Source organism: Pseudocercospora fijiensis, assembly GCF_000340215.1.
Source record: "Pseudocercospora fijiensis CIRAD86 unplaced genomic scaffold MYCFIscaffold_12, whole genome shotgun sequence".
Taxonomy (NCBI): domain Eukaryota; kingdom Fungi; phylum Ascomycota; class Dothideomycetes; order Mycosphaerellales; family Mycosphaerellaceae; genus Pseudocercospora; species Pseudocercospora fijiensis.
Window position 1 is genome coordinate 978582 of NW_006921543.1, and position 19033 is coordinate 997614.

The window sequence follows — 19033 nt, forward strand, 5'->3', positions numbered from 1 at the left end:
CTGCGGAGAGATGTTCACCTCCGAAGCTGCATTGAACGTCCACTCATCAACATCACAACAGCATGCGGCGAATACGAGTAGCCTCCGAGGCATTGAGACTGGCCACTGAGCCATCTCGCCAGCCATACGTATGCCGGTCATGTATGGCGCAAGCTGCGCGACAATTCCACACGACTCGCCAGCGCGACGCCCAGCGCGAAGTCCCCTATTACCAGCGATTAAAAGACTCAATATTCGGCAAAAAGCAGCCAGAGAAGAAGAAGAAGCAAGACGATGGGGATGTGTCTGATCCAGAAGCTGAGCGCGAGGAATACCACACGAGAAAGACCATAATGCAGAACGGAGTCGAGTACGAAGTTGCGCAACGAGTTGATCCCAGCAAAAGAAAAGATTATTTGCCAGCAACGACTTGGCATGGATTGGAGCGCGTGGGTAATCGCGAGTGGGCGAAAGCTCGTGCTGACCAAGGAGAGGTATACGAAGGGTAGGACATGCTTACACCACGATGAACCAACGAAAGTTCTAACACGCAGGCAGCTTCATGCGCGAGACTGGAGCCAATCTGGACAGTGAAGAAGAGCTCCTCGAATTAGAGAAGAAAATTCTGGAAACCGTCCATCGCGAGACGCCAAGCAAGGCGGGACAACAAGACCTTACCAAGATAAACATCACAAACCCCGACCTCAAACTAGCAGTACGACAGACCCTCCGAACTGAATCCCAACCTCTTACTAATCCATCACAGATCGTCCGAGAAGTCATCCGCTTCACCGGCAAACGCGTCCCAGACCAGATCATCTCCAAAGCACGCACAGCCGAAGATATCTTCCGAGCAGTGCAAGCCAAAGAGCCCCCGAAAAAGCTCAAAGACGATCCAAGAGTACAGGAACTCGGCGCGAGCGAGAAACTCCCCAACGTCAAGGTGTATTCGCAAAAACGAACGTCCGTGCACAAAGAGATGGATATCGGAAGATGGAAGGTCATCGAGGATGAACTGAAACTCAGGAATTTGCCGGTGTTTGGCACGAATTTTCCCTATGCGAAGGAAGGAGTGAGGATGCATGAGAAGAAGGTGGATTGGAGGAAACATGGGTATGTGAAGTATAAGGCGAAGAAGGCGAAGAAGTGAGTGAGGTGGATTGCATGAGCTTCGATCGGTTTCGGTTGGGGCCAACACTACTTGCAGAGCAGTAGCAGGCTCGCAGATATATATGTTGCGCTGAAATTGGTCCCGACGATCAAGGTTTCCGAACCCGTATATCAACCGGATTTTCCCTCCTAAGTTCCTGAAGGAAGCGTTATTTGACCGGAGATTTCCAAGTCCATACCGTTTGCCGTGAGGCTGAGGCACTACACCCGGAAGGCATAGTCACGAATACGCCTTTCTCCATCGAGACTTGATCAAGGCCCAGCTTGGGTGGTGCGGAATGTTGTATATAAGTCGACGTAGAATTCTCTCCTTGATGCTGCTGATCAGACAGACTTTGTGAAATTTTAGAATTGCGGAAGAGGAAGTGAGTATAGGCAAAAGAGCAAAAGACTTGTCAAGGCCTATATGTACATAAGATAAAGGTAATCAAAAAAGGACATATGGGAACATTCGTTGACCAAAAGCGAGACTTGAACTTGTCATCGTTTAGAATCGCGCGAAGAGGTAATACATACTCCATCCATCCATCGTCCATGTCATGATCATTCCCATTCCCGTTTACGCAAACAGCGCGCGCCGTTCCCTTGCCTTCAAAAAACCATCCCAAGTCCACAACTCCGCTATATCCATCAAACTCCCGCCTCTTTCGGATCCTCCTCCTCGTCATCATCCTCGCTACTATCCTCTTCCTCCTCCTCCCCTTCCCCCTCCTCCTCCTCCTCCTCCTCTTCATCTTCTTCCTCCTCAAGCACAATCCTCCTCAGCACACGCTTATCAAAAAGATCAATAACAAACCTACACTGCGGAATACGATAGGCATGACTACTCAACAGAACCATAACCTTCCTGAACAACGCAGGACTCTGGAAGCCCGAAGCCTTCTTATGCTTAAAAGCATTCAGTTCCGCAAGAGCTTTGTTCATGAGTACAGTATTTCCGAGTTTCGTGATGCTGTCCAGAATCGCTTGGTTCGTAGGGTCTGACTGATCTTCGATTTTGCCTGGGCGATTTCGAAGCAGCGCGGTGTTAGGCTGATCGGAGGCGGAGAATGGTCGTATGCTGAAGAGCTTTTCGAAGTGGAGTGGTAAGACATAGCCGAGACTTTCGCCCATGACGTTGATGGTTCCGTCCCAGTCGTGTTCGGCTAGGATTTCGTGTCCGTGAAGACTTCTGCTGATGAGGCCGAGGACGAAGAAGGCTGTGCCACGGAGGGTCATGACTTGGCTTGTCTCTGCGATTTGGACGATGTATTTGACTACATCTGTTCGTTCAAGGAATGGCGCGCCCAGTTCCATTGAGCCTACGTTGCCTACTGCCCAGAGACAACCTTTGACTTTGAGGATCGTTTCTGGGTCTTCTTCTTCCGTGGCGAAGTCCTGGATGGTCGCTGCGAACTCCTCGAAATGACCCTTGGCTTTGAGCAATTCGCATCCTTCTGCTGTACGAGTAAGCTCGCGGTAGAAGTGAGGAGGAACATAGCCAAAGTCGTGCGGCGTCAGAGCATCGTCCAGCACTCCCGCCTGCTGCTGCGACTTCTCTTGTGAGTCATTCAATGCACGCGCGAGGCTGGCTTCGACAACTGTCACGTAGCTATCGTTCCGGCCCAGGAACCAGTCATCCATTTCTCGTGTGATGTAGTCGAGACCGTCCAGATAGTGATAGCCCACAGATGTGCTAAGGAAGCGGAGGAGTAGCGGCGCGCCGATTTCGCCAAGATGATCAAGAGCTGGGCGACATTTGACAACATACTCGAGCGAACGAATATCATTGCACGCCTCTTCCAAGATCTTGATCGCCACTTCGCAGACTTCGATTTCTGGATCGTAAAGTTGGCTGACCAGAAGCTTTATGGCCCATTCAGCAGCACAGCCACCTAAAGTCGATGTGGTTTCAATGGATTGAGCGGCATATGGTCGTAGAATTTTCGTGGCCATGATGCGCATGTGCTTCGACCCTGCAATCATTGCTTTCGAAAGGATGATTCGAGGATGGCTGTCAAGCGTGTAGTCCAAGCTGGTGAGGAGGCATCTGATCAGGTCATCTCGATTCTTCAGCTCGACAATGTGGTAGAACATGTTGATAATGTGCCATCGCTCCAGAATCTGCAGACCTTTTGGATCACTGCACATGACCCCCAGCATAGCAAAGTAGCCGCCGACGAGAGTATCGGAAAGACGTTCAGGCGAGAACATTGGATTCTTTGCCGTGATACCACTTGCAGAGTCCAGCTGCGCTAGGCATTCAGCGAGCTGTCTAATGGTCTTGTTGTTGACAAGATACCCGGCGCCTTCGGAGGTCGTGAGCAAAGTCTTGACGAGAGTTGTCGCCATTTTGACATATCTTTGGTTCGCCTTTGTGTTCGAAGCATCTGAGAAGCGAAGCTGAAATGGTCGCAGAAACTTCAGAAGCCTGTGCACGAACTTGGACTTTTCTGTCGCCTCGAAGAGCAGCTTTGGATTGCTGAGGGGGCCTTCGATTAGCTCCAGTATGATGTTCCAGTCCCACTTCGTGTAGTTCACTGTGCTAAGAACGCCAGTCTCCAGCATCTTCGCTCGGAACTGAACCTCATCCATGTTGGCGTTGACTTGGGTCTTGGAGGCCGATCTAGCGCGGGCACCCTCTGTCTCGTCGTACTTCGGCTGTGTAATTGTCGTCGGATCTGATCGCCACATCCTTAAATTGACCTTATCAATCTGATAGACTGTGGACAGTGCTTTGTAACGATCCTCGGTGTCGAATCGCAATGCTGTTTCGAAGAGGCCAGGCATAGCTTGTAGATCTGCACTCCAAGACGTGGGTAGCAGCTCGCTTGCTTTCTTGAGTATCTCTGCTACCAAAAGACTTGTCCGTCGCTTGAGCGCATCTGTGGGCGAGTCGCGCTCTGCGTGGATCAAAGCCTGCATAAGTCCCTGTCGGAGAAGTGCTGCGAGCGCGACTGCAGTGAAGTGGTGTACAAGATTACGTTTCTGACTGCTGTTTTCGTCCTGCTTCTTGTCTGATGCTGGTGGCCGGTTATCTTTCAGATTGACCACACGTCCATACGTGGTCAGTCTCCGGCCTCCAATGAAAGGTGTCGACCATGATCTCTTCTCGATTCGCAAGATGTCCATCAACAGATCCAGAGTTGCTGTTCGAACTCTGACGTCCGTAAGGTACAACGACGACACTACGGACCTGACTGGCAAGAAGTCGTGCAAGGAGAGCGTCATCAAACCCGGCCAGCTCTTGAACATACCTGCAATTACTCTCGAACTGGCCACAAGACGGTCTTCGAAAGCATGAGAGAAATGCGGCTCTGTGAACGTCGCAAATGCAGAGCTGAACTCGAAGCCAGACCGAAGCACTCCTCTCCGGGCAGGCAAGTCCATGAGGTGCAGCAGAGGCCCTAGCAATGTTTCGGGTGCGCGGTAAACTCCGTTTCCCATGGCTTCAGATAGGACACTGATGCCACCTGCGTTCACTACCAGCATGGGATCCTTCAACAGAATTTCCGCAAGCGTCAGGATGGCTATGCTTCGTAGTTGATCGTCCGAGTGATCAGCAACAGCCACAACAACACGCGCTACGGCAGGATGTATTTCCCGAACGCCATCCTTGACATCGAGAAAAGCTCGTATGAACTTTAGTGCCTGCTCTCGCTCTACACGAGCCTTGCTCTCTTTTATGAGCGATAGGATGACCAAGTAATCGGTATGAAGTGCACGAATCGTCTGCAACGACTTTCGGTCCGTGATGGCATATCGTATTACTCGGTAACCCGCAGCGACCACTTCTCTACTGTCGCTGAGCAACATGATCTGGATCCTTATGCCGAATATTGACCACGCGAGGTCGTACTTTAGCGTAGGATGCCGTCGAAAAAGTTCAACCAGGTCGTTAGCGTGGTTGACATAGTAGTCGGGCAACATGTTTTCTGCTTCCAGAGCTTGCAGTATCTCGGCAAGAATATAGGTAGGCGACTCCAGCTCCGGATCATGTTGCTGCTCTACCTCTTGTCCATCCTCGGAGAAATTCGAGTTCTCGCGATGTAGTAAAGGACGAAACAGCTGGGAAAGCCTCCCCTTCGGACTGAGCGGTTCGACTTTACTCCGCTGTATCTCTGCCTCCAAGTCCAACTTTAGCTGCGCAATCTTTCGATTGGAGCTGTTGAGCTGGCTCTCTGCCGCCAGACGCTGGTCTCGACTCTTCTTGGCATTCTTGCTGTTCAGCGCCTCCAACAAATTCTCCGTACCAGCTTTTAGTCGCGTCTGCTTCTCGATTTCTTGACGGAACTCTGCCTGTCGCTGTTCGCTCGAGACTCCATCCAGCGCTCCGCCTTCTTCTGCGGTGAAGCCAAGCCCCGTCCCACCCCCAGCATACTGCCCCAGATCCAGTCGCGAGTTGAAGCTTTTCAGCTCCGATGTGAAACTGCCAGGCGCGGGTCTCGTGTAGGATTGTACGGGTTTGGCGGTGATGAAGGATGTCGCGGCGAGGGATCCTCCATCTTTGGCTGATCGCGAAGGTGGTATGAGTACATTGTTGGGTCCGACGGTGGGGCCGTTGGCACGATTGGGTGGCTGCGTCATGCTATAATCTCTGCTTCATCCACACGCAGTTGTGCCTGTGGGTATGGGTATGCGCATGGGCTCTGAGGCCGTCATTGGCAGCATATGCACAGAGGTCTCTAGGAAGATGGACGTCTGAATTCATGGAAGCAGAGATGTCGCCGTTGTTCCATTCGCGTGGGATATGGTATGTGAGAGGTGATGTGGAGGTGGTGTGAGACTGCAGACGGTTGACACGCGCAATGCTACAATGCTATTCTCAGATCGTGGCTTGCTATGTGAGCGAGGTTGTGGTCTCGAAGTTGGCCATGTCCCTGCAGCTGCGATCTAATAAACATACTTTAGCCGGCGCGGGACACATTGATGGGCTGGAGCATCAATTATTGACGGAACGTTAGGTGGCCCACTTTCTTCCCGATATGGTATCGACGACAACATCTCCCCGATCGATGACAAGAAGAAGCTGGTATATGCCGAATATCCGCTCGATTGCGTCTACGCTACATATAGTGGTGTGTCTCCACAAATTTGCTTTCATGCATCAATGGCCTGAGAGGTACTCGTTTATGATATTGCTCGGCCAGCTCCGACGAGTCGATCTGCCTCACTGTTCTTCACTACATCTTCCATCCGCGGCGGCGGCGGCCTCCTGCGAACATCACAGCCATTCCTGCCTCCGATAGCCAACTCTTATCAAGAATAAGCATTGGGCTCGTCTATATATCTACGGTAAGGCTGCCTCGTGCATCATCTACTATCTGATCCTTCACAAACTTCATACACAAATCCGTCTTTGTCTGCTCTACAGACAACCTCATACTCCTCACAGCAAGAACAACAACCCATCATCCATTATGGCCATTCTCGCCCAAGCCAAATACGGCAAAGACAATGTCCGCCTGTTCAAAGTCCACCGCAACACCGACGGCACCCAAGACGTCGTAGAAATGACCGTCTGCTCCATGCTCGAAGGCGACATCGCCGCCTCCTGGACGCATTCCGACAACAGCAACATCGTCGCAACCGACACACAAAAACAAACGACCTACATCATGGCCAAACTCCACCCCGTAAACCCACCCGAACACTTCGCCGCAATTCTCGGCCAACACTTCATCGACACATACTCCCACATCTCCGCCGCGCACATCTGGGTCACAGTGCATCGCTGGACGAGAATGGAAGTCGAGGGGAAACCACATCCGCATTCTTTCCTACGAGATGGAGAGGAGAAGAGAACTGTATACGCAGTCGTGAAACGAGGACAAGGGATCAAAATTGAAAGCGGAATCAAAGGACTCCTCGTTCTAAAATCCACAGGCTCGCAATTCTGGGGTTTCCATCGCGATGAATTCACAAGATTACCGGAAACCTGGGATCGTATCCTCTCCACAGAAGTCCAAGCGAACTGGACATGGTCGACCTTCTCCACACTCTCCGATGTCAAGAAAGATGCGGGTCGTTTCAACATGGCTTGGGAAGACGCCAGAAGGATTACGTGCGAGAAATTCGCGACGGAGAATTCTCCGTCTGTGCAGAATACCATGTATCTCATGGCGGAAGAGATTTTAAACGTTGTGCCGAAAGTGGAGAGTGTTTATTATAAGTTGCCCAATAAGCATTATTTTGAGATTGACTTGAGTTGGTATAAGGGGTTGAAGAATACGGGGGCTGATGCTGAGGTTTATGCGCCGCAGAGTGATCCGAATGGGTTGATTGAGTGCACTGTGACTAGGGAAGGTGGGAAGGCGAAGTTGTGAGGGAGATGGGAGGAAGGTTGAAGAATCTTGGCATTGATATATGGGAAGGGCTTACACATGGCCTCTTCAGTTGAGTATATATTTACAGTGGCGTTTAAGCTTTAGCTTTGTCATAGACTGAATCAAAGATACCCTCTTCTTGTGACGACGAAGACAAATTCCTGCCACTCAGTCCCGGCCGCCAGGTATCTGTTTCTTGTGGTCGTGTTTCTCCTCTCGACCTCGTCAGCCGTCTCATTGCTCCAGGAGGCGTCTCCTCACTGCTCCCTCGGCACTAGCGATGCATAGCGAGTGTGCGCGAAATCGCCATCATCCCGCGCTCCTCTTCAGCAGCAATTCATTCGATATCCCTGTCATGCAATTCTCACGCCACATTATTCTCCCCTCCTATTCCTAAACTCCCCTGCTGTCGCTCCTCCACCGTCCTCACCACCTCCTCTTTCCCATACTTCCTCATCAAATTCCCCTTATACGGATGTTGCTGTCCCTCAAAACACTTCAATCTCGCCATCCTCTCATCCCTCAACCGATTCTTCGGCAACATGCCCCTAACCGCTCGTCTGAGGATCTCACCACCACCCCACTTCGCCATCATCTTCTCCATCGTAATTTCCTTCAAACTTCCAGGTCGCGTCGTATGAGAATAATATTTCTTCTTTTCCATTTTCTTCCCTGTCGTGTGGAGATTGTGGCAGTTTGTTGCAACTACGTAGTCGCCGCAGTCGGTGGATGGGTTGTAGATTGGTTTGTGCTTTCCCATTAGGGTTATTGCTATTGAGGTTGCGAGGCCTGGGAATTAGAGATGGTTAGTTGGGATGGAACGGGGGAAGGTGGAGGGACGAACGGCCTAAGGGTCTGGGGTCTGTTGAGAGGTTTACGAGGTGCCATGTTCGTGAGTAGGCGAGGCGGGTCTGTGAGGAGAGAGATTAGTTGGGTAGAGGGATGAGCATAGTGGGGATGGATAGAGGTACCTTGCCCACGTATTGAGACATTTTGGGAAGCCCTTTGCGGGCGCGGAAGGAGTGGGAAGCGCAGTGCGAGGTCGTTCCAGACTTTTCAGAGACGTGGAAACAGCGAGTTCACTGAACGGAGCGCGCAAGAATGATGAATGCAGATGTAGTGGATGCGACGATGAGGTCCAATGCGGCAGACGGGAATGCCAAGACTTTGAGGGCAAGGCAAGACTTCAGCCTTCGACTTGCGCTGTCAACTTCATCTCCATGCTCATGCCTCATCAGCAGAAATTCAGATCCCTGTCGCCTAGTACTCGGAAGCGAAGCAAGTTTGTAATTCGAGTGGATACTTATTCACACGAACCCAGCTCAATCATGTTCTTCCGCCTACCTGTGGCGTCTGCTCCCGTATGGATTGAGCCACCCACCCAAGAGTGTATACCAAGTCGGTATCATGACATTGCAGAGTAGTTGCCGTGTGGTCGCTTAGACTGGCCTGTAAGGGAGTGTTGATGCTTGCACGGCGACACAGAACCGAAGCGAAAGCGACCTGTGAATTCTGGAGCCTGACACCCGGATACAAATGTAGGCCACTATGAAGGAATTATAAAGATTCATTCCTACTCTCCCCCATCTATGCACACTCTACAAAATCTCATTACAGCAAAACACATATTCCCGACATGGACACGGATCTATGGTAGGTCCTGCCGATCAGTATACAATGCTCGCCAGCGTACTGACAAGACTCAAAACTTAGCCCAGCATACGCAGTGTGCCCTCCCTGTATCCACCTTTGGACGTAACTCTCAAGCACTGACTCTAAATCTATAGCCCTTCTTCTCCTCCATGGGCGTCGTAGCCGCAATCGTCTTCTCCTCCTTCGGCGCGGCCTACGGCACAGCAAAATCGAGCGTCGGCTGCATGTCTGCCGGCATCATCCATCCACATCTCGGAGTTCGTGCCATCTTACCCACCGTCTTCTCCGGAATCCTAGCGATCTATGGTCTAGTCTGTTCAGTCCTGATCGCAAACAAAATCACAACCGTTCTACCACTCTACACGAGTCTGATAAATCTCGGAAGTGGACTTGCGGTTGGACTCTGCAGTCTTGCAGCGGGATTCACGATTGGCATCGCTGGTGATGCCGGAGTTAGAAGTATTGCGCAGCAGCCGAGACTTTTTGTGAGCATGGTATTGATATTGATTTTTGCTGAGGTTCTCGGTGAGTTGGTGGCATCAAGATGATCTCCAAATATCTTTGACCAACAATGTCCCACAGGCCTCTATGGTATGATTGTCGCTCTGATTCTGGATACAAGAGCTGGGTTGGGAAGCAAGCTGTGCAATTCTTCTTAAGGGTCTTTCGACACACGAACCTCGGCATCGATTAAACACCAGTCCTTGGTGCTGTTTCGAGTCCTCATGAGGTAGCGGTCCTGAACCACCTTCAACTTTCAACGTCAGTCTCGTTAATCCCCTGCTGTTTCAAAAAGAGTTCGGAGAGCAGGATTGAGATCTCGACCCGTGAACGATGAGGAACTTCCCGTAGCATTACAATGTCAGAGGCTCATTAGGGTATCATCAAGAGGTTCGCAAGTGTTAACATGAATGACGCCGCCAATGTCGAGGGTAGAGAACGCAGGTGTCGTTCTTCAGGAAGTCCTAGATTGGCTTGCACTAAGTTCCTTCTACTGCTTAGATCATGTTTTCCAGTTCGGCCAGATCATGCTCAAGTATGCGCAGCAGATGATGTTGTTGTTTCTGCATATTCGCGCCGGCGTCTTATGCATCGTTAGCAACCGAAGATACATACGGCGGCCACTCCGTGCTCAAGTCGAAGCCACGGCGCCAGCTGACAGCTGAGAGATGCGGCATGACTCTGCAGACAGCTCCCTGCCGAGGTGTAGCATTTGCAGAATCACTATACCAAGGACCATGATAGTGGGCGTCAAATCGCTCTTCTGCACACTTCAATGCGACGTGCATCCTCGACACGTTCAGACTTCAGTATGAGTGCTTGCTTGGGCACACATACCGCTTCCAGTTGCGCGTCTTGCGGTGAGTGGAAGAAGGTTGATGCCAGCCAGCGACGGAGCTCCATACATACCAGATTGTCAATGGAGGGTTGGCTTCACTTCAGTCCATTGTCCTATTGCGCCTTCCTTACTAACCTCACTATGCCTATTGTCGCGACAAACCTCACTCAGACTCGCTACACTTTCGCGCCTTGCCTCGCAATGTTCTTCTTCTATCGACAACACCGATAGCGACACCGATACCGACAGTAGCAGCCGCTATAACTGGTATTCCGCGAGACCTTATTCTCAGCGTAGCTTTAGTAGCTTTAGCTTCAACTTCAGCAGCGTACTTACTAGTAGCGCACTTACTAGTAGGAGGAGGAGAATATTCATCGTAAGTCGCGAGGCGCATCGCTATAGACTCGCTGCTAACTCGCTCTAGACTTCGACGCCCTACGACTATAAATACCTACGATTTCTAGTACTATAGCGCGCAGATATAGCAAGAGCTGCTCGATTAGACAGCGATACCGGATAAGAAGAAGGCGGTATTGAATAGACTGCGGAAATATAAGGCTACTGGAATTATTATAGAAACGGACTCTAGCAAGCTTGCACTAGCGCTATGCTACTACTATATACGCTCTAATAACTTTGAGTGTCGTATACTTAATACTAAGGGCGAGCGTGTCTACGCTTATTACAAGTGTAAGGGCAAGTCTAGCTATACGGCTAGTATAGAAGAGGTTGAAGAAGACGATAGAAACAGCGAGCTAGCCGCGATACAGGCGCGAGTCGAGGCCGTAGAGGCAAAGAATACTAAACTAGAGGCAAAGATTAAGGCATTGGAAGCTAGGTTCGATAAGTTAGAAGGATATTGCCTCTCGTAGTTCAAATAGCTTAAGAATAAGGCTATTATTAAGTCTAAGGATGTATATACGATATAGAAGGAGCTATAGCCAAATAGCGATCGCGAGCCACTAGTAGATAATATTTAAGGAGCGAGTCTATAGCGAGTCTATAGCGAGTCTATATTTCAATTTCCTTTCTTCTTCGATCGTGTCTCTATAGACAATAGATTAACTAGCTTCTAAGCACGCTTTAGCTTCTAACTCTTCTGTCCGCTCTAACTATCTTACTAGCTATCTTGCTAGCTATCTTGCTAGCCATCTTGCTAACCTTGCTAACCTTACTAACCTTGCTAGCCTTGCTAGCCTTACTAGCCTTCTTGCTAACTATCTTGCTAACTATCTTGCTAGTCCTTAGTTTCGCTCGACTCTTTTAGAACAGGCGTAACTCGCGGTAGCCTCGCGGTGTCCTCGCCGCTTAGGTTAATAAACTTAGGCGGCTTTTTAGTATCGATTACCTTCTCCTTCTATAGCTTCTCTTACTTAATCTCTATAGATAGAACAACCCCGTCCTAACTCGCTATAGCACTCGCGCTACTACTCGCGGTAGGAGTACTTAGCCGGTGCTTCCGCTTTAGTTGCCTTTGTTGCTATAGCTTCCGCTGTTGTTAGATACAGATTTTAAGGTAATAGATTAGTAGCTACTTTGTTGCTTTCCCTCCTATTTGCGGTTTAAAGAGTATAAGAGCCTCTTTAACTAGTCCTAGGCCGAGTACTTTAGAAGCGACTTTCTCTAGTAACAAGCGCTTATTATCGAAATCAGTATAGAAGAAGTAGTCCGTATAGTCGTCGACCTAATAGACGCTACCTTACGGTAGGTCCTTAGCGTCAATCCGACTAAGAACCTAGTCTATAAGTAATATATTAGCTTCTTCGAAGTCTTTGTTAGACTAGATATTAGTAATAGAAGTCTATAGGACTAGCGGATTATATTCCTATAGGTCGACTCTACCCCTACGAGAAACCTCTACTCGCTAGCTAAAAACTAAATAGCGGCAGGTAAATAATACCTTTATTAGCTCCTTTAATAGTTGTATAGGTATTAGTAGACGTTGCGAGAGGCTCCGAGATCTAGCATTTGGTCGAGAAGTTGGCTTATACTGCTAAATAGCAGCATTGCGTACAGTATTCGCCGCCTTAGGTAGAGAAGGGAACGCATTAAAGCCTCGTACTATACTCGCAGTTGAACTCGTAGTAGCAGCGGCAGCAGTAGCGGCTGCTACTAACGGCTCGCGTACAAATCGCTCGGTTAGTAGATTAGGGTTCTTAAGACTACATTGGTTACAGAATGCGTATGCTTTCAATAGTGTTATATAGTTGGCGCCGGTAATAGTACAAAAGGTACCCTAGACAGGCATTATTAGCAGTAGAACTGAGGTAGAACTATAGCAGTAGTATAGAGGTAGAACAAGATAGGAATTGAAAGATTAAGAAGGAAATAGAACTGAAATAAGCGACTCGCGGCCGGCTCGCGGCCGGCTCGCAAATCCCTTATTTCAGATTAGTATATATTATTTGCAAACTCAATCAATCTAGCCCCGGTATTCGCCCTACCTAACGTCTAATTACGAGCTGCTAATAGCTTGTCTAACTCCATTAGTTTAGGCTCTAACCCTATAGCTATATGCTCGGCAATTAGCTATCGAAGAAGTAAGTATACCTAGCGGTGAACTCGCTCTCTATCGCTATTATTCTCGCTACTACTAACTAGATACGAGAAGCCGCGAGTCTATAATGCTATCTAACACTAAGTAAGCGTAGCCTCGGGCAGGTAGGCTTTAAGATCTAGGAATTAGCGAGTCTATTAGCGAGTCTATAGCGAGTCTATAGCGAGTACTATAGAATCTAATATATACCGAATCCTTGAAGGTCTTGCTCTATATTATTAAGTACGCTATTAGGTATAGGAATACCTTAATGAGAATGCCCGCTCAGCTCTAGATAATGGTGTAGAATATGCGGAATACCTAGTACGACGTATAGTCGATTAGCCTGCTTCCTAATCCGATAGCTATTCTAGAGGTAAACAAATTCGAGGACTTTATAGCGTATAATTGGTATGTAGACTGCAAGGAAGGCAATCCGATCGGCTAGCAATTCAGCATCGTATAGTAACTCGCGCAGTAACTCGTAAAAATAGCCCCTCTAGCTATTCAATGCGGGTGCTTACTAGCGCTACTATGCCTCGATCCGCTAGTTTATCTTGCTCGTACCGTATTTAAAGCAGTCTTCGAAAGCCAGTAGTTCTAGTTCTAGTTCCGGTTCTAGGTTACTACGAGTCGTAAGGCGAGTCGCATAGTGAGCGTCCGCGGCTAGAATCGTTTCCGCCCTACGGTCTAATCGGATAATCTATAGCATTACACTACTATTCTTAATCGTTGCAATATATTAAGCGAGTACGGATATAGCTATACGGCTAGTAATCCCTACGTAGACCTAGATAATGTAACGCGAGTGGACATTAATAGCTACGTAGATCTATATCCCCTAATGCTCGAATTTATAGTAAGCATCTATTGATATTGCGTAGCTAGGGCCTAGTATAACAATCGCTCTATAGTGCTCTCGCGCCCGCTCGCGGCGGACTCGCAACCCTTTAGGATTTAGTAAGCAAGCTATACGATACAGCCGATCTCTACCAATAATATTGTATTTAGACCTAATATAGGTATATAGGTGCCGTCGGCCGAAGGACTCTACCGCAGACTTCTCGAGCTCTTCCTATAAGACCTCTACTATCTCCTCTTCCGCTTCTATCTATCTATCTCGCGATAATGCCTTCTTTAATCTAAGCTCTTAACGTATCCGTTGATATCTCCGCTAGCTAATATCAAATCTATCTATCTTTAGTACTTTAACCGCTTCTTTATTAGTTAAGCGTAAAGCGGAGAAGGTATATACGACTCGGATCTTTAGTGCCTCGACATTATTAACTCGGTTATAGTAAGCGTAATAGCTATAATTAACCCCCTATTCCTTAAGCCTCCGACAAAGCGTAGAAAGAGCTATCTAGTAACTAGTCTCTTATATAAGGTGCTATAGGATTTCGCCTTGTATAGTGCCGCTATTAACCTGTGAGGTTATCTAAGCCCTCTATAGCGAGAGATCGATACGTAGAGGCATTTTGCGAGTTAACAGCGAGTGTAGTGCGAGGGCAAACATAGAAAGTTGGTCGTAGAGGTGGGTTGGTGGAGGCGGTAAGAACCTCCATTGACAATCTGGTATGTATGGGCCTCCCTAGCCAGCCGCAAGCCAGCCAGCCACAAAATGCGCACGTACGTCCTAGCAGCCTTTTTGGGCTTGCACAGATATGCATAACCACATCTCGCCTCGCCAGTACTCAGCCCTGATTGACCCGGTTCACAGTCCGGCTGGCTCCCACAGGTCAGTCGTCCACATGCAGAGTCGGGCAAGGCGAAACATGGCAGCTAGAAGCATGGCAGCCATGAAGCTAGGATGCCGGCTGGACAGCAAAGCAATGCGATTATAACGACCTGTTGCTCTGCTCTCTCGCATGCCTTCTTGAGGCATCTCTGCACTACTGGTAGGACAATCAAGACACCATGGGCATTTCCTCAGCATTTCAAGCCGAAAAAGGTCCGGCTCCGCAACCCTTCGCTGCTCCTGCCGCGCCGTTCTACGAGGAGAAGAAGGGACCTACTGAGAATATTCGCCCGGCCTGCCAGGAAACTGAGGAAGGACTTGAAGAGGTAAAGCCCGAGGCAGAATGGAATCCTGGCTTCGTATCACGCTTTCCGTAAGTCCCAGAATACATATGTGCGAGGGACGAGAAAGGTCTGACATGCCACACAGGTGGTTGGGTCTCGGCTCGCTTGTGTTTGTCCTCTCCTGTCTCGCAGGAAATGTAGCCATCCTTTGCGTATCCGATGGAATGGCACAGTCGGATCGATCGTGGAAGCAGTTATATCAACACGGCGTGGAAAAAGGCCGCTGGCCTAAGCAGATTCGTCCTTCAGTCATCCTTGCATTGCTCAACAATGTGGCGAATCTGGCTTTCGGTCTGGCAATAGCAAATGGCGTTGCGATCGCCTGGTGGAGGAAAGCTCTAAATGGCACCACTATCGAAAAGCTGCACAACTCCTGGAACTTCAGCTCGAGCATTAAGGCCATAGCATTGGCAGGGAAAAGTTTCAATGGAATCGCTTTGGCAGCACTGATGGCAAAGTGAGTAGATGCTTAAGAAGAGCCATATGACCCTTGACACTGACTTCGAATGCAGGTTCACAATCATTGACGGTATCTTGATGCAATCAGCCACTGTCACTGAAATCCTTGAGGATTCACCCAATACTAAAGCAACGATCCAAACCTGGTCGAACGACACTATTCCATTGACTGGCAAGCCGACTTCTCGGGGTGGAGACGTCCAAATCTCAGATTACCTCGCTGACGAGCTTTACATTTGGAATCAGAGCCCGCGCGCGTTGCCATACGTTGGGTTCGATGGATGCGTTAATGCGACTTGTTATGCTCAAGTTCCTGGCGCTGGTTTCGTGTTTGACTGCGCGGAGCCAACTCAAAAAGCCATCAACTGGGCACAAGACCTCTCACCTATCGTGGCAGCTGATGGCTCAGCAACTTGGCAATCTGCTGTCACGTTCGACATCTCTTTTGCAATGGTCTATGGCTATGATGTGTATGGCGACGATGGCACCACAGTCGCGTCATCTACACCCGCAGCTATCACCATGAATGTGCTCTATACACAGGCTCGGAACGAGCAGAACGCTACCTCCCAATCGCCGACCTGTCCGGGGACGCTCTTCAACCAGACTTGCACCCTGCGACCTGCGGTCATTGGCTATCCAGTAATGCTTCAGAATTATGGCGGTCCACGAGGTATTCAGAGCGTCATGCTGGCGACCGAGAAATCATATTCCAACAGCACGGTTCTGCCATTCGATCAAGCCAGTAAGCAGCAAGAGGCTTTCCAAGTCATCAAAACAGTAGACTTCCAGGAATCGATGGGAATGTTCAGCTACCCTCGATTGGGAGGTTTAGTGCAGGCATTCAACACCTACTTGGGCGGGCACGCCGACACTACGTACGACGTGATGACAGGATACTCGTTCGAGAACACCGGAAATGCCCAGCCATACCTGCTTGATGCTCCGGACCAGACCGATCAGTGTGGCTTCTACTTCAACTCGCCAATCAACCCTGAGACGAAGACTCGAGCCATGCAGAGTCTGGTGGCGATGATCAACGAGATCATGTTCTCAGTATCGATGGATGTCAGCAAGACTGACCCAGCCCACAAAAATGAGATGCAGAGTGTTCCCGCTACCATTTACACCGAGAGCATCCATTACAAGACCAAATACCTGTACATGATGGGCGCCATCATTTCGACCGTGGTCTGCATCGCTTGCGTTCTTCCTACCTACTGGGGGTACTGGCAACTAGGCAGAAAGGTTGGTCTCGGGCCTTTCGAGATCGCTCACGCATTCAGATCGCCCATGACAGCACAAGCACCCAATGCGACTATCGACCAAGTGATTGAGCGTGTCGGTCATCAGAAGGTCCAATATGGACAAATTGTCTCGGGCGATGCGAGAGGAGTATTTGGCATTGCCGAGCCGGAGTATGTTGCGGGCTTGACAACACATTACTCTACACAAGAGTTGAGGGATAAATTCATGCATCGCAGCGCAACCAAGTAGACTTGAAGAACTGGGTGGTCTAGCAGTTTGAGATCCTGGACTAATGAAGCCACGATGCCTACGATGGAACACGGTTTACACTGCAGGGAGAGTCAACACAAGCGTGGGTAAGACCAGACAGCCCTGAATTTCGAGCTTACGGACTCGCTTTACACTAGAGTCACGACCTTGAAGCAAAGCCAGTCCGCTTTGCCGGCCTGATCAGCCTTTCACGACTTATTGCGGGTTGATCCCGCTCCAACTCCACCTCTACCTTCACGATGCCGTCCTTCATGGTTCACACAGACACGATTAAGAAGCTTGAAGCTTCACTCGCTATGAGAGACCTTGGAATCAAGAGTCTTCAGTTACGAGTCTAGTCGCTTGAGAGGTCACGTCTTCTACCTGGGTACCTGTTTCCTCACCTCCGCTAGCTCCGGCTCAGCAGCAAGCCCCGGACTAAATGATATACCTCGCCCCCCTGTCAGACGTAGAGCAAGAGCATTGCCTTTACATAAATGTATGCTTCAGATGCCGCCAGCCAGGCCACAAGAGTTATGACAAGCAGTGTCCAAACAACAAGTGGAGGGCAAAGTCACGAAGCCCTCGTCTACGCCAACCGACTCCGAAGTCTCGGATTGACGACCTTACTGCACGCCTTGCCGAGCTCGAGCAGAAGCATTCGCAGGAGTTGCTAGCACCGTCTCGATCACCTCCGCCTGTTCTACCGAAGCTAACAGTCCTTGATCTAGCTGTGTTTCCAACTGAAGAGGCCCTCGATAAAGCCTCTGCCGCCAAGGCTGCCCACCGCCCAGCAAACCTCTACCTTCGAAGAAGACACCTACCAAGAAGACACGTACGACACGTAGAAACCATGGTATTGCTATCCGCAAGTCAACCCGTAACACGCGCGCTCGTAACCGCCGCCAGCTCAACGCCCTAGGAATGGAAGTTCACGATGCTTCCGACCACGACAGCCCTGAATTTCGAGCTTGGCTTGGTCAGACGATTAGCAAACGTGGCCAAGCTATCCAGCTGCCATCCAGCAGACAGGTGGAATGCTCTGGCATCATTATACAAGATCTGGTCAATAGTGGACTACTAATACGGTTAGAAGAGCTAGAACTTCATTATCGAACGCTTGCCGGTAAATAGATTCGAATCTAATACTACTATACCGTCGATAGACGAGCCTCTTAATTAGTTCGAAATACTAGCAATACCCTTCTTTTAGTACTATCTTACGGCTCCCTTAAAATCTTCTTAACCTAAGCCCCTCCCCTCCTAAATATAGCCCTAAATAGCAAGGCAAACGCTCTCGTATTTAGTCTCCTATCTATAGCTAGCTATAGATATATTATTAATAGCATTCCTCTTATTATTTAAAAGTTATAAGATCTTTACTATAATTTCTTAGCGAATAAGGATTCTCCTATAGGATAGTAGGATTACGATCGAGTCTTTTAGGATATTAAGAACTCTATACCCTCTTATAAGGTTTTCGAGAAACGCTTTTCTTTTTCGGGCCTATCTTACGCTTAACTTCTTTAAATAGGTAGTATCGTTAGTTTTTATTACTCTATCGAATTGTTTTTACCGATATAATAAGGGTATATTAGTAGGTAGATAGGGGAGTAGTAGGTATAAGTAGTATTCGATAAGGATCTAGGAGGAGAGGGAGGAAGGTAGGAGAGTTAGCCTAACGCTAAGCGCTAAGCCCTGCCTAAGGCATTAAGACCCTAGCTTTACTCGGCCTAGCCGCCTAGTTATATACTAATTATATATAGCCTCTTTAGCCCTAATATACGCTTCCCTTCTAAAGGCCGCGCCCTCGTAGCCTTCTATATTCTAATCTCGACCTCTATTACTACTAACTTAGCAAATCTAATAAGCTACTTAGTCCGCGCTAAATTAAACACTTAACTACCTAATTATATAACCGTATTAAACCTTACCTTCTAATAGTAATATAATACTCTAACTACGCTATCCTTATATATTATAATAATAAGGTAATATATATCTATAAGAATT

At 48.8% G+C, this 19033-nt stretch overlaps 9 protein-coding genes across 9 annotated transcripts in view; 5 read left to right on the forward strand and 4 right to left on the reverse strand.

Annotated features, from left to right (window-relative positions):
• Positions 1–1129, forward strand: part of MYCFIDRAFT_83316 (uncharacterized protein) — a gene marked incomplete at both ends in the record, with an annotated part of 2754 nt that extends 1625 nt beyond the window's left edge. The window contains 3 exons of the mRNA XM_007933949.1: positions 82–484; positions 538–694; positions 746–1129. Of these exons, the coding sequence (XP_007932140.1) occupies positions 82–484; positions 538–694; positions 746–1129 (944 nt within the window). The remainder of the gene's footprint in view (positions 1–81; positions 485–537; positions 695–745) is intronic.
• Positions 1130–1614: 485 nt separating this feature from the next.
• On the reverse strand, positions 1615–5920 carry MYCFIDRAFT_53314 (uncharacterized protein). The gene has a single exon (XM_007933808.1). It carries the CDS (start codon positions 5713–5715, stop codon positions 1780–1782), a length of 3936 nt encoding a protein of 1311 aa, XP_007931999.1. The 5' UTR covers positions 5716–5920; the 3' UTR covers positions 1615–1779.
• Positions 5921–6462: 542 nt separating this feature from the next.
• MYCFIDRAFT_184206 (uncharacterized protein) lies at positions 6463–8547 on the forward strand. The gene is made up of 3 exons (XM_007933950.1): positions 6463–8243; positions 8299–8365; positions 8426–8547. Exon 1 carries the CDS (start codon positions 6549–6551, stop codon positions 7452–7454), a length of 906 nt encoding a protein of 301 aa, XP_007932141.1. The 5' UTR covers positions 6463–6548; the 3' UTR covers positions 7455–8243; positions 8299–8365; positions 8426–8547.
• Positions 6463–8547, reverse strand: MYCFIDRAFT_158237 (uncharacterized protein). The gene is made up of 3 exons (XM_007933951.1): positions 8426–8547; positions 8299–8365; positions 6463–8243 (listed from the first exon to the last, which is right to left on the reverse strand). Exons 1-3 carry the CDS (start codon positions 8444–8446, stop codon positions 7819–7821), a joined length of 513 nt encoding a protein of 170 aa, XP_007932142.1. The 5' UTR covers positions 8447–8547; the 3' UTR covers positions 6463–7818.
• Positions 8548–9090: 543 nt separating this feature from the next.
• On the forward strand, positions 9091–9766 carry MYCFIDRAFT_200673 (uncharacterized protein; the record flags this gene model as incomplete). The annotated part of the gene is made up of 4 exons (XM_007933952.1): positions 9091–9107; positions 9168–9180; positions 9242–9632; positions 9690–9766. 4 exons carry the CDS (start codon positions 9091–9093, stop codon positions 9764–9766), a joined length of 498 nt encoding a protein of 165 aa, XP_007932143.1.
• Positions 9767–10110: 344 nt separating this feature from the next.
• MYCFIDRAFT_179960 (uncharacterized protein) lies at positions 10111–10821 on the reverse strand (the record flags this gene model as incomplete). The annotated part of the gene is made up of 7 exons (XM_007933953.1): positions 10111–10191; positions 10233–10303; positions 10333–10371; positions 10406–10539; positions 10614–10641; positions 10672–10752; positions 10794–10821. 7 exons carry the CDS (start codon positions 10819–10821, stop codon positions 10111–10113), a joined length of 462 nt encoding a protein of 153 aa, XP_007932144.1.
• Positions 10822–14467: 3646 nt separating this feature from the next.
• Positions 14468–14867, reverse strand: MYCFIDRAFT_179961 (uncharacterized protein; the record flags this gene model as incomplete). Its single annotated transcript, XM_007933954.1, has 2 exons — positions 14468–14675; positions 14701–14867. 2 exons carry the CDS (start codon positions 14865–14867, stop codon positions 14468–14470), a joined length of 375 nt encoding a protein of 124 aa, XP_007932145.1.
• Positions 14868–14899: 32 nt separating this feature from the next.
• MYCFIDRAFT_209342 (uncharacterized protein) lies at positions 14900–15902 on the forward strand (the record flags this gene model as incomplete). The annotated part of the gene is made up of 3 exons (XM_007933955.1): positions 14900–15093; positions 15150–15521; positions 15577–15902. Coding segments are annotated over 3 exons (891 nt in total), but the record flags the coding sequence as incomplete, so codon positions are not given.
• Positions 15903–16523: 621 nt separating this feature from the next.
• MYCFIDRAFT_212693 (uncharacterized protein) lies at positions 16524–17232 on the forward strand. Its single transcript, XM_007933956.1, has one exon. It carries the CDS (start codon positions 16538–16540, stop codon positions 17018–17020), a length of 483 nt encoding a protein of 160 aa, XP_007932147.1. The 5' UTR covers positions 16524–16537; the 3' UTR covers positions 17021–17232.
• Positions 17233–19033: the final 1801 nt, after the last annotated feature.

Bases quoted from the DNA above. Each gene is read 5' to 3' on its own strand.
- MYCFIDRAFT_53314 (XM_007933808.1), bottom strand. From the start codon at position 5,715: ATGACGCAGCCACCCAATCGTGCCAACGGCCCCACCGTCGGACCCAAC.
- MYCFIDRAFT_184206 (XM_007933950.1), top strand. From the start codon at position 6,549: ATGGCCATTCTCGCCCAAGCCAAATACGGCAAAGACAATGTCCGCCTG.
- MYCFIDRAFT_158237 (XM_007933951.1), bottom strand. From the start codon at position 8,446: ATGTCTCAATACGTGGGCAAG. The intron at 8,366-8,425 runs GTACCTCTATCC...CTCTCCTCACAG, and splicing joins TGTCTCAATACGTGGGCAAG to ACCCGCCTCGCCTACTCACG. The intron at 8,244-8,298 runs GTTCGTCCCTCC...TCTAATTCCCAG, and splicing joins AGACCCCAGACCCTTAGGCC to GCCTCGCAACCTCAATAGCA.
- MYCFIDRAFT_212693 (XM_007933956.1), top strand. From the start codon at position 16,538: ATGCAGAGTCTGGTGGCGATGATCAACGAGATCATGTTCTCAGTATCG.